Below are 12,790 nucleotides of genomic sequence, written 5' to 3'. Positions count from 1 at the left end.
TCTGAGACTTTTGCTCCTCACCAGACAAGAAACATTTGCATTTGACTTCCTTTCATTAACCTCTTATCTCCTGTTTCTGGATCCGTCTGCGAGCTCCAGCTTTGAATACCAATGACGGAAGGCTTTTGTCAGAAAGGAAAATTCAATCAGTGTTATCGAGACAGGGCTTCATAAATACAGAGCTTGCCTGCTCCATCCATGACTCCTAGTCTAGCGGGGGCTCTGTCAGTGGTTCATCGTCTGGTATGAGTTTCTTACCGACTTAGAAATACTCCTGAACCTGAAAGAGAGTCTTTTCTCTGCCTGTGATTCTTGTCTTTGAACAGGTTCCTGCTTCTGTCTGGTTGGAAACTTTGTGAAGCGTCACTCCAGGCTCAGGTGTGTGGTGAAAGAGCGCTACGGAGGTGAGTACAGCTCTCTAAGAGCTAGGAAGGAATCTGGATCTCCTCTCGTGTCCTGAATTAAAGCTGTAGAGTGCTGAAGAAATGCATGTGTGAATCAGTGTCAATAACCAACAACTATCTGCAACTGGAAGACTAATCACATCTGGAATTCATCTCCACAGAAAAGACCCAGTGAGCTCCAGTCCTAAAAACGGGAGTTACTCTCCACTTTACTTGTTTCCTCGCTGGGTTGTGGGTGTTGTTGATAACAAGCTCAGGTTAAGTAGCCTGGCGAGAGCTTCCTGAGCCAGAGAGAGACGAGAGGCCCACTCTCCTCGTATCTCCACGGCCCATCACCAGCCCCTGACCCCTGACCCCCGGCCAGCTTTCCCAGGGAGCGGCAGGGCTGCCTCCGTCTGTCAGGTTCATACGAGAAGCTGGATGTTCGGCTGGTTTGGCCTCCGGGGGGGAGGGTGGGGGGGGTGCTAGTGACACATCCACTCATCAGCTCCAGCACAGGTCCAATTAGAGCTGGTCACTCAGGGTCAGGCTTGGGGGGGGGGGGGGGCAGAGGCTGGGCAGGTCACTAAGTTGAGCACTGCGGTTACATCACACACAGTGGAACATGTCGTGAACGCATTTTACATTCTGAAAGACACTAGAAACTGTAGTTAAATACTTTGGTTGGTTTTAAAGTCATTCAGGAAGCGGGTTTGAAAGTTGAAACAGAATCGAGATGGATGCAGCCTTGAGACTGTGGTTCCTTCTGGTCTTCAGTTACATTTGTTGTGCTTTTATTGATGGCCACTACCCACAATTTATACCAAAGCTGATAAAACCATCAGATCAGTCTGTCCCACTTCCTGAAAGACAGGACACTGATGTTACATGCTAGCCGTTGTCATGCGTCATAAACCCAGGATCTCAGCGGTGATCTGTCATGTGGTCTTGGAGGCGAGGGGTGCTGAGGAGCTGGACTGTGGTGACGGGCCCTCCATGCTCCACAGTCCCTCTGCTTCAGACGGGAGCTCTCCAGGGCACAGCCCTCCTTCTTAACCAGTAAAGCCTCTCTGATTCCTCTCCCTCCTCCAGAGTTGCGTGTGTTTTCTGAGCGGTATGTCGTGTGTGCAAGCCGTCCAGAGGAAGCCAAGACCTTCCGTGGTAACCTGAGCCAAGCCGCGGTGAGTGCTGTTTATACTCCCCATTTCCTCTTTCAGTCGCCTGGCAAAAAGAAAAAAAATCGCTCTGCATGGGCCTGTCTGTTATTAAAGGGATGCGCTGCCAGATTCTGCTCTCACTGTAAATGCTGCACCATGTTTACACAGTCTGCCAGATTCTGCTCTCACTGTATATGCTGCACCATGTTTACACAGTCTGCCAGATTCTGCTCTCACTGTATATGCTGCACCATGTTTACACAGTCTGGACCCTAACCTGCCTTCCTGTTTCCGGCCCAGCCACACTCTCAGGGGTGGGTAGGAGGGGGGGGGCGGGGGGTGTAGGGTGCAAGACTGTGCGGTCACCCCCTCAGCCCCCCCCCCTCCTACACCACCACACTACAAATCCCTTGCATGTGTACATACATACTTGGCCAATAAAGCTGATTTTGTTTCAGATTCTGATGATCTCACTCTCTACTCGGTGTCATCTATCAGATGTCTTCCGGAATGTTCTCTGCTGAACCCACTCAGCTGTTCCCAGGGAACTGGAGAGATCTGGAGGAGATCTTCACCTTGGCACAGACATCAAGGAGGTTGTGTCTCTCCTGCTTGTGTGCCCTGATCAGGGCGCGGTCTCTCTCCACAGCCCTCTGCTGTTGTTTCTCCTGGAGTCGCGTCTCTCCCCTTGGCTCCCTGTGAAAGCGGCGATTGTAATATTTTTAGTGGAGCGATGGAGTCGTCAGGGAGAAGTTCAGATTGTGTAACAGATTTTCCAGTTGGAGGAGGCAGAGTGACTCCGTCGCTTTCCTCTCTCCAGGATGTGGTTCTCTGGGCTCGCTCTGGCGCTCTGGGCTGGAGGGGAGGGGGAGGGGAGGGGAGAGGGAGAGGAGAGAGAGGGGGGGACAGGGAGAAGGAGGGGAGAGAGGCAGGGAGGGGCAGAGGGAGGAGAGAGGGGGAGGGGGAGAGAGGGGGAGGGGGGCAGAGGGAGGAGAGAGGGAGGGAGGAGAGAGGGAGGGGGACAGGGAGAGGGAGGGGAGAGAGGGAGAGGGAGGGGTAGAGGGAGGGGCAGAGGGAGGGGAAGAGGGGTAGGAGAGAGAGGAAGGGGAGAGGGAGGGGAGAGAGGGAGGGGGACAGGGAGGAGGGTGAGGGAGGGGAGAGAGGGAGGGGGAGAGAGGGAGGAGAGAGGGGGAGAGAGGGAGGGAGGGGGAGAAAGGGAGGGGAGAGGAAGAGGGAGGGGGAGAGAGGGGAGAGGGAGAGGTAAGGGGTTTGGAAGGGGCTAGGGGAAGGAGAGGGGAGAGAAGAGGAGAGGGGAGAGAAGGGAGGGGTGTTGTAGTTGTGGTAGAGCTGATGTGACTAGCCCAACCTCGAGTGGTTTGCCAGGGGAAACATTCAAGGCAGGAGAGGGCTGAAGTTTCTCACATGACAAAGCAATTAGTGCTTATTTGTTTACCTCGTTGACTCCGCTCTGATTTTTCAGAGGGAGTTTTTAGCTGTCTGTTTGCAGTCAGGCGAGTTATGAATCCAGATGAACAAATGTGGTGGAGCTGAATGACTCACAGCTGACGTGGTCCTGTTGTTGCACTATAAATGATAATGGGGTCGTTTGAGTTGTTCTTCACATGTAGTCATAAGTTTACAAGGGGTCTGTTAGACCACAGCCTTCTGACAGGATCAGGACAGGGTTTGGAAACCCTGGTTCCCATTGATGAGGGGAATTCTAATCCTCTGGGTTTAGACCCCGACGTGTGAGTCCAAACCTCCTGAAACCATGGTGGAAACAGTTCTTCAAACATTTCTGTTTGTAAAGGTCAGGGGGTCATTTTGCAAGGGGAAGTTAGGTGACATCATGGATGTCCAGTGACAGCCAGCGTCCCGCCCCCGCACTCCAGGGTGTTGCAAGTTCCTTACGGATAGGGCCTCGTTAGTCATGTCCTGGCTGGGCTGAGGGCTGGAGAGGAGGGCTGGAGAGGAGGGCTGAGGGCTGGAGAGGAGGGCTGAGGGCTGGAGAGGAGGGCTGAGGGCTGGAGAGGAGGGCTGAGGGCTGGAGAGGAGGGCCGGAGAGGAGGGCTGAGGGCTGGAAAGGAGGGCCGGAGAGGAGGGCTGAGGGCTGGAGAGGAGGGCTGGAGAGGAGGGCTGAGGGCTGGAGAGGAGGGCTGGAGAGGAGGGCTGAGGGCTGGAGAGGAGGGCTGAGGGCCGGAGAGGAGGGCTGGAGAGGAGGGCTGAGGGCTGGAGAGGAGGGCTGAGGGCTGGAGAGGAGGGCCGGAGAGGAGGGCTGAGGGCTGGAGAGGAGGGCTGAGGGCCGGAGAGGAGTGCTGAGGGCTGGAGAGGAGGGCTGAGGGCCGGAGAGGAGGGCTGAGGGCTGGAGAGGAGGGCTGAGGGCTGGAGAGGAGGGCTGAGGGCTGGAGAGGAGGGCTGAGGGCTGGAGAGGAGGGCTGAGGGCTGGAGAGGAGGGCTGAGGGCTGGAGAGGAGGGCTGAGGGCTGGAGAGGAGGGCTGAGGGGGAGGAAGGAGGAGGGGGGGAACCCGGGTCTTTGAGCATTGTTGTTGTTGGTCAGGCGGAGTGTGTGGAGGGCCGTCGGAGGTGCACTGCATGCTGGGATGCAGAAGGTTGGATCAAAGGCAGAGCAGATGTGTTTTCAGGCCCCCTGTTCTCCCCTGGAAGAGCCTGTGTGTTTACTCATAACCTCAGCCCTGCTCCTTGCCCCTACTCTTCATGCCTAACCCCACCCAGGGACCCCACCAAGGCCCGGTAGACCCGGCCCATGGTATCAAATCCAATCAGATGTATCTGTAGAGCCCTTTTTACAAGCAGTTACAGAGGGCTTCACACACGGCTACAGAACTGCCCCAAACCAACCTGAACCCTCAAGGAACATGAGGAAAAACTCCCGGGGAAACTAATTATAATATTTTTCGAATCGTAGAAAAACGTAGTTTTCCCCAAAAATGTGCCCCAAACAAACTTTTTAGCAAAACCTTTTAAGGAGAATACTTTTTCAACCTTTAGAACTTTTTTTTCACCGCAAAAAAAAGAAATATATATATATATATATTTCTTTTTTCAAAAGTTTCAAAAAAGACACAACACCAACACACCCAAACAGCATTTGTTTTTGATCTTCGCAGATTAATCGTCTTTCAAGGAGAAGGCTTTGAGTAGGGTGGGACAGATGATCTTTTATATTCTGGTCTGTGTTCCTGCATGTTGGTTGACTCTGTCAGGTTCACTCAAACTGAGGATGTTTTCTTTGTGACTGCTTATGTGAGTTTTAATACCGAGGCTGATGAACAGACCAGGGCCTAGATTCACCCTTCTCCAAGAACAGCTATGCAACATTTTCACTGTTCTGTGGTGTTGTGTTTGTGTGTTTAGTACCTAGCTTCCTGTGTGCTGGTAGTATGGCTGTGTGTGGAGCCCAGCTCCAGTAATCACTCTCCAAGGTGTTCCCGTGGAAGGAATCAAAGCACTGTGTTTCCACAATCATTTTAATGCCTTGAGGTTTGCTGGCAAATCAAATCGGACAATCAAACATCAGAACCAAAAGTAAACGTTTGGGCGTTTGATATAAATGGCGTGTCAACAGCCCTGGGCTGGAAACTGTGACATCAAGGAAATGCTAAACCAAACAATCTGACTATGTTTTCAGATAACTGTCTCTTACTGACTGTAGCGTAGCCTTCCCATCCAGGCTGTTGCTGTGAAAACGCAGAGCTTCAGATGTTAAACACGGTGGAGGAGGAGACAGCTTGCTGCCCAAACTGAGCTGTCCTTGTGTCCCGACGCCATGTGAATCCTCAGGACCCCACCACAGCCGCGGTCTGGGGAGCAGTCTGTCAGAGGACATTAGGCATTTCCTTTCAACTCTTCCAAGAAAAAAAGATAGATAACCGACATCTTCTTTCCATCTCAACTGTCTTATCTCGTGAAAGTGCTCTTCCTGCGTTTTATATCATCTCATTCTGGTCTGTTCTTCTTGAAGTTGTGTCCAGTGGGGATCCATTTTAACAGGAGCCTGGCTATGAGGCGCAGGATTCATATCCTTTTAAACCTAATGATTGATCATTTCTTTCTCATATGCCACCCTTATCAGTGCTGTGTCTGACAGCCAGATTAGCGTTCCGCAGTTTATGGTGGAGGGCTGGAGGACTGGGGGGCTGGATGGCTGGAGGGCTGGAGGGCTGGAGGACTGGGGGGCTGGAGGACTGGAGGGCTGGGGGGCTGGAGGACTGGAGGGCTGGAGGACTGGAGGGCTGGAGGACTGGAGGGCTGGAGGACTGGAGGGCTGGAGGACTGGAGGGCTGGAGGACTGGAGGACTGGAGGGCTGGGGGGCTGGATGACTGAGGGGCTGGAGGACTGAGGGGCTGGAGGACTGGGGGTCTGGAGGACAGGGGGTCTGGAGGACTGGACAGGCTGTACCTACATGTTGGTTCACAGGCGCAGCTCTGTGTGTGTGTTTGGGTGTGTGTGTGTGTGGAGGGAAGCAGGCAGGCAGACTGGCTGGTTATTCAGGTTACAGGCTGATCACAGGCCAGTTGTTGAGGTTACATTCTGGTTACAGGCTGGTTGTTGAGGTTACAGGCTGGTCACAGGCTGGTTGTTGAGGTTACAGGCTGGTTACAGGCTGGTTGTTGAGGTTACATTCTGGTTACAGGCTGGTTGTTGAGGTTACAGGCTGGTCACAGGCTGGTTGTTGAGGTTACAGGCTGGTTACAGGCTGGTTGTTGAGGTTACAGGCTGGTTGTTGAGGTTACAGGCTGGTCACAGGCTGGTTGTTGAGGTTACAGGCTGATCACAGGCTGGTTGTTGAGGTTACAGGCTGGTCACAGGCTGGTTGTTGAGGTTACCGGCTGGTTACAGGCTGGTTGTTGAGGTTACCGGCTGGTTACAGGCTGGTTGTTGAGGTTACAGGCTGGTCACAGGCTGGTTGTTGAGGTTACAGGCTGGTCACAGGCTGGTTGTTGAGGTTACCGGCTGGTTACAGGCTGGTTGTTGAGGTTACAGGCTGATCACAGGCCGGTTGTTGAGGTTACCGGCTGGTCACAGGCTGGTTGTTGAGGTTACCGGCTGGTCACAGGCTGGTTGTTGAGGTTACAGGCTGGTCACAGGCTGGTTGTTGAGGTTACAGGCTGGTCACAGGCTGGTTGTTGAGGTTACAGGCTGGTCACAGGCCGGTTGTTGAGGTTACCGGCTGGTCACAGGCTGGTTGTTGAGGTTACAGGCTGGTCACAGGCTGGTTGTGGATTCTGTCCATCCATGAGGAGTGTGCATCATTCCTCAGCAGATTAGAGTCTCAGTTCCCACACTGCTGACTGCCTGAGCCACACAGCTCGTGACCATTATTCAATTTCACAACATACGTTGCTGCTCTCTCTCTCTCTCTCTCTCTCTCTCTCTCTCTCTCTCTCTCTCTCTCTCTCTCTCTCTCTCTCTCTCTCTCTGTCTCTCTCTCTCTCTCTGTCTCTCTGTCTGTCTGTCTGTCTCTCTGTCTCTCTCTCTCTCTCTCTCTCTCTCTCTCTCTCTCTCTCTCTCTCTATCTCTCTCTATCTCTCTCTGTCTCTTTCTCTGTCTGTCTCTCTATCTATCTCTCTCTCTCTGTCTGTCTCTCGTTCTCCCTCTCTCTTTTTCTTTCCCTTCTTGATCTGTCTCGAATTTCTCTATATTTTTCACACTGTCCCCCCCACCCCCCCCCCCTCCCTCCCCCCCACCCTCCCCCCCACCCTCCCCCCTCCCCCCCACCCTCCCTCCCCCCACCCTCCCTCCCCCCACCCTCCTTCCTCTCCCCCTCTCTCTTCCATTTCTCTCTTTCTCCTCTATCTCTGCGTGTCTCCAGTTCTGTGTAGTGATGTCGTGCAGGAGCTCTGCAGGAACAGAGAGGGCCTGCAAGTTTCCCAGAGCCTTCTTCCAGCCTGCCTGTTGTTTTTTCTTTCAAGTTGATTTTCAAACTGTTTTTATACATATTAAACAGTTTAGAATACATATCAAGGCATTGCAATGCAAATAGACGCTCCCACATCTTCCTCCGATTTGTTGTTTGTCTGTGTGTCTTTGTGTGTGTGCCTGTCTTTGTGTGTGTGCCTGTGTGTGTGTGTGTTCCTGTGTTTGTGTGTGTGCCTGTGTGTGTGTGTGTGTGTGCCTGTGTGTGTGTGTGTGCCTGTGTGTGTGTGTGTGTGTGTGTGTGTGTGTGTGTGTGTGTGTGTTCCCTGAACCACCCAGTCATGGTTTAGGGTAGTGGGGATCAGAGGCTGATCTTCAGCCCACTCTTTGACGTGTCTCCATTTCCACACAAAGGCCGTCCTGTGGAAGACTTCCTGTGTGAGGATTCCTGTGTCTGTGGGCACGCTGCATGCACTACTCAGGCTAGGGATGCTAGTCGGGGGGGGAGGTCTTCTGTACGGTCTCTTTTCTGTATGGTCTCTCTCTTAAACCACTTTCTCGATTTTTTTAATCAAATTTAGATTCAATATACGCTTACATTTGATTCCAGCTTGGTGTTACTTGTTTCTATTTGACTGTGATAGGCAGTTAAGTGTTTCATCAAAACCTTGAAATGTATTTTTTTTCTTGCAGTTTAGTAAACTCATTGTTATAAAACAAATCCAATTGAATTTAAGCTGACTGCAACCATTCAACATATGAGTCTTCTGTTATTATAAGCAAGGCAGCCCTGAGCCAAATAGAATAACTAGTTTATAATAATAATAAAATGTACAAGAATAAAATATTTAACTTTTTAAATATTTAAATAAATAACTTTTTATTATAATATTTTTTTTTAATCGATTTTTTACATTAGTGAATTGATGTGAATCGCTAAGACTGAATTGCGATTCATATGTGAATTGTTTTTTGCCCCCACCCCCTAATATTTAATGTTCTATGTGACAGTTAGGGAGCCATCTGATCAGTACTAACAGGCAGGCAGGAAGCAGCTAGCAGGCAGGTAGCAGCTAGCAGGCAGGTAGCAGCTAGCAGGCAGATAGCAGCTAGCAGGCAGGTAGCAGCTAGCAGGCAGGTAGCAGCTAGCAGGCAGGTAGCAGCTAGCAGGCAGGTAGCAGCTAGCAGGCAGGTAGCAGCTAGCAGGCAGGTAGCAGCTAGCAGGCAGGTAGCAGCTAGCAGGCAGGTAGCAGCTAGCAGGCAGGAAGCAGCTAGCAGGCAGGTAGCAGCTAGCAGGCAGGTAGCAGCTAGCAGGCAGGTGGACGGAAGAGGCACTGGAGCGTCTATGGAGACAGGAATGCAATGTGCCACATCAATTTACTGTTTTCATTTGCATGCCGAGCACTGGATATCATAACCTTAAGTCTTTTTTGGACATATGCTACTTCCTTATAGTTGCAGATCAATCAAGTGCTTCTTTGGCAGGCGTTTATTGGAAGTAAACCCTCCAAGAAACAAATTTAGTTTCAAGTTTGTTTCCCTTAAATCTATTGCCGAGCGTTGGTGGATGTAAGTGCCTGTGTGTTTGGTGTCTTAAATGATGACAGCAGTTTGCTGTTAAGCCAAACCTTTCCAGAAGAAGCCAGAAATAATATTTTTTGTTTACGTTCATTTCTTGTTTGTCCTTTTCAGACTGAGCCGATCGAACAAAGCAAGTCCGAGTATTTTTCCAGACCGGGAGAAACCCAAGCGTTGTTAAACAGTTCCACAATAACAAAGAGAACCGCCCTTCAAAAGATGTAAGTATGATCTAATGCAGAACTTTCCAGCCCCACAAGACAGGATAATAACACAGGAACAGATAGTGTACGATAATCTCCCCTGTACCATGTTTCAGAGCCAGGCAAGCTAGAGCTCGGCCAAAGCCCTGTGGGTCTACTCAGGGAAAACAGAGACCAGGCCCTGGAGAGCAGAGAGAGGAGAGACCAGGCCCTGGAGAGCAGAGAGAGGAGAGACCAGGCCCTGGAGGGCAGAGAGAGGAGAGACCAGGCCCTGGAGGGCAGAGAGAGGAGAGACCAGGCCCTGGAGGGCAGAGAGAGGAGAGACCAGGCCCTGGAGGGCAGAGAGAGGAGAGCCCAGGCTCTGGAGGGCAGAGAGAGGAGAGGCCAGGCCCTGGAGGGCAGAGAGAGGAGAGCCCAGGCCCTGGAGGGCAGAGAGAGGAGAGGCCCTGGAGGGCAGAGAGAGGAGAGGCCAGGCCCTGGAGGGCAGAGAGAGGAGAGGCCAGGCCCTGGAGGGCAGAGACCCAGACAGGTGAAGTTAATCACCACAGTGACGGTACACCAGTCGGTGGTGGCGCCCTGCCTCACCCAGCCCAGTGTGGAGCTCAGAGGTGTGGAAGAGCGGCGCCTGGCCGAGGTGGGGCAGCCCAGGGACGCCCTCACAGACCAAGGGGAGGCCTGGGAAGCTGGCCAGAAGCAGAGCCAACCCGGCGGTGAGCCAGTGTCTCCACACTCCAAACCCAGCAGGAGTAAGCGGGGCAAACCCAGCCCCCCTGAAGGAGCCCCTCCCCTGCAGGGAGCCAAGAGAGCGTGCCCCGGAGCCCCTCCAGACCCCTCCACACAGGAGCCTGGAATGCAAACACACCCGGCCCAATCCTCCTCAGGGCCATCGGTCCACCAGCCTCTCCCTCCGCCACCTCTTCCCCAGACAGGGGCCCCGTCCCTGGCCATCCCTGTCCCACAGCGCCCTGAAACCACACTGGAAGTGGAGCTGCTTACTCCAGGGAAACAGGCCCGACGGCTCCCCCTCACAAGCAATAACACGGAGCAGACAAACCAAAACAGGCTGGCCACAAGCCTGAGAGGCCTATCTGTCAAGCCCGCATCCTCGACATCCTCTATTAGTTCCAGATCCACAGGAGGAGGGGAGGAGGGGGAGGAGGGGAGGAGGGGAGGAGGGGAGAGGAGGGGGGAGGAGGGGGGAGGAGGGGGAGGAGGGGGGAGGAGGGGAGAGGAGGGGGAGGAGGGGAGGAGGGGGGAGGAGGGGAGGAGGGGGAAGCCAGGAACGTGGAGATTACGCCGGCAGAGGAGGCCCTGAGGAGAGAGAGGAGACTGACGCCAGGGAGATGAGACGCTGTTAGCTCTCGGCTCTGCCTCTGTCTCAGACCTGCTCTCGTGGAGAGAGATGAACACATGGAGATACTGCTGGTTCCTCTGTTTGACTCTCTTCTCCCCTCTCTCTCTCCCTGCCTCTTCCTTATCTCTTTTCTTCTCTCTACCTCTTCCTCCCTTTCTCTCCCTCTCTTCCTCCCTTTTCTCTCCTCTCTTCCTCCGTCTCACTCTCTCTTCTCCTGTGTGTGTGTCAGGCAGAGAGAAAAATGAAATGCTCAACATATTGTGCCAATTGACAATTTACTTATGTATTGTCAAATAGTTGTCGTGGCTCCAGTAAAGAATCCCTCCGCCCAAAGGCAGAACATAAAGAATCACACGAATGAACCTTCTAACTGAAGTTTAGATTGGGTTTCGTGTTAAAAGATTTGGGATGTTCAGCCAGGCGGGAGCCAGGAGATGTCACCAGGCTGAAAGCGTCCTCTCTCTCCTCAGACTCGTGTGATTGATTCCTGTGTGTTTCCAGATTCACTTCATCACCCACATTGTTTTCTAACTCATGTTGGAGCCTTCACTTTATTTCGTGGTGAACAAGCGTTGCTACGTTTCCAGCGCTTGCGTGCTCCAGTTCTGTTGAGCAACAAGCTAATCTGTCTGAGGAGGGCTCGAAGTTCCAGTTCCAGTGTTACTACGGACTACAAACAACTATGTCAAAACATCCCATGCGTTTGACTATTATAGGTAATGGTTGTGTTTATGGTGGTAGAGTGCATTTATTTAGCTCTGCACCCCTCCGCCACCAACCCCTTCCCCCCACCCCTCCTCCGCCCTCACCCCTCCTCCGCCCTCACCCCTCCTCCTCCGCCCTCACCCCTCTTCCTCCACCCTCACCCCTCCTCCTCCACCCTCCTCCTCCTTCTCCGCCCGTCCCTCTCCTTCAGAAGGAGTATCCCAAATCATTCTCCTGGCCACTGGGATAGTCACTCTTGATTTATCTGTTCTATTTGCATGGAAAGATTTTTTCCCCCCAATGTTTTTAATAAAGATGTTTTTCCCTGTGAAAACATGGAAGTTTTTCTCTGTTTCTAAATGGAAATATCCAGTTCAAACAACCTGAGGATTTAAAGGCCATTTTTAACCAATTTCTTTACTGCTGTCACCATGCCGACTACCTGAGCAAGCTGAAGGTAGGTTCACCACAGCAGAAAGGTTAACCTCACAACCGCCTTTCATGACACCACGGTAACAGCGAGACACGTTTGACCGAATCACCGGCCCAACTTGTCTTGAGAGGATCGTCTTGACAACCCTCGGTGAACGACAAAGCTGATGATTCAAGCATTGACCTCCTTGGCTGACGCCACCAATGAGAACTACCTCTCTCCCCCCTCGCTCTTCCTCCACCCCCCTCTCTTGCTCCCCCTCTCCCCAGTGTCTAAGTGCGGGGTGAAATCTGAGCCGATACGATCCTTCTGACAACAAACCTCTACATCCAATTCTGCTCTTATCGAGGGAGAGACAAGATGGAGGATTAGTGAAACTGACCCCGCTCTGCTAACTCCTAATGTGGTTAAGATCATTCTCAAGAGGTGTTGATAATCTGCAGCCTTGGTTTTAATCCTTTTAAAGAGCTTCTGTAGCGGACTGGGTCTTAGCACGGTCTCAGTACTTCACCAGAGCCCAGTCCTTGGAGTCTGGCTGAGTCACAGATCACTACCCCACACCTACTGCCTCCTACCCCTCACTACCCCACACCTACTGCCTCTTACCCCTCACTACCCCACACCTACTGCCTCTTACCCCTCACTACCCCTCACCTACTGCCTCCTACTCCACACCTACTGCCTCCTACTCCACACCTACTGCCTCCTACCCCACACCTACTGCCTCCTACCCCTCACTACCCCTCACCTACTGCCTCCTACTCCACACCTACTGCCTCCTACCCCTCACTACCCCTCACCTACTGCCTCCTACTCCACACCTACTGCCTCCTACTCCACACCTACTGCCTCCTACCCCTCACTACCCCTCACCTACTGCCTCCTACTCCACACCTACTGTCTCCTACTCCACACCTACTGCCTCCTACCCCTCACTTCCCCACACCTACTGCCTCCTACCCCTCACTACCCCACACCTACTGCCTCCTACCCCTCACACTCCTCCTCCCCCACACCTACTGCCTCCTACCCCACACCTACTGCCTCCCAGCACCAGGAGGTTTTTCTGTCACAATGTCGGTCTTTAGAACGCGGTGGA

At 52.7% G+C, this 12,790-nt stretch overlaps 1 protein-coding gene across 5 annotated transcripts in view; it reads left to right on the top strand.

The window, feature by feature from the left end:
* Window positions 1-10,058, top strand: part of slx4ip (SLX4 interacting protein) — a 33,369-nt gene extending 23,311 nt beyond the window's left edge. For 3 of the 5 annotated variants that reach the window (XM_084709300.1, XM_084709301.1, XM_084709302.1), the window contains 4 exons: window positions 327-404; window positions 1,476-1,564; window positions 9,111-9,217; window positions 9,316-10,058. In XM_084709300.1, coding sequence (XP_084565426.1) covers window positions 327-404; window positions 1,476-1,564; window positions 9,111-9,217; window positions 9,316-9,913 — 872 coding nt within the window. In that variant the 3' untranslated portion in view covers window positions 9,914-10,058. Of the gene's footprint in view, window positions 1-326; window positions 807-1,475; window positions 1,565-9,110; window positions 9,218-9,315 lie in introns of those variants that run through there. The other 2 variants (XR_014768827.1, XR_014768826.1) reach the window with 2 other exon arrangements.
* The last annotated feature ends 2,732 nt before the right edge of the window (window positions 10,059-12,790 follow it).

Source organism: Hypomesus nipponensis, chromosome 11, assembly GCF_054491055.1.
Source record: "Hypomesus nipponensis isolate SF chromosome 11, ASM5449105v1, whole genome shotgun sequence".
Taxonomy (NCBI): Eukaryota; Metazoa; Chordata; class Actinopteri; order Osmeriformes; family Osmeridae; genus Hypomesus; species Hypomesus nipponensis.
This window is presented reverse-complemented; position numbering and strand designations above follow the sequence as displayed.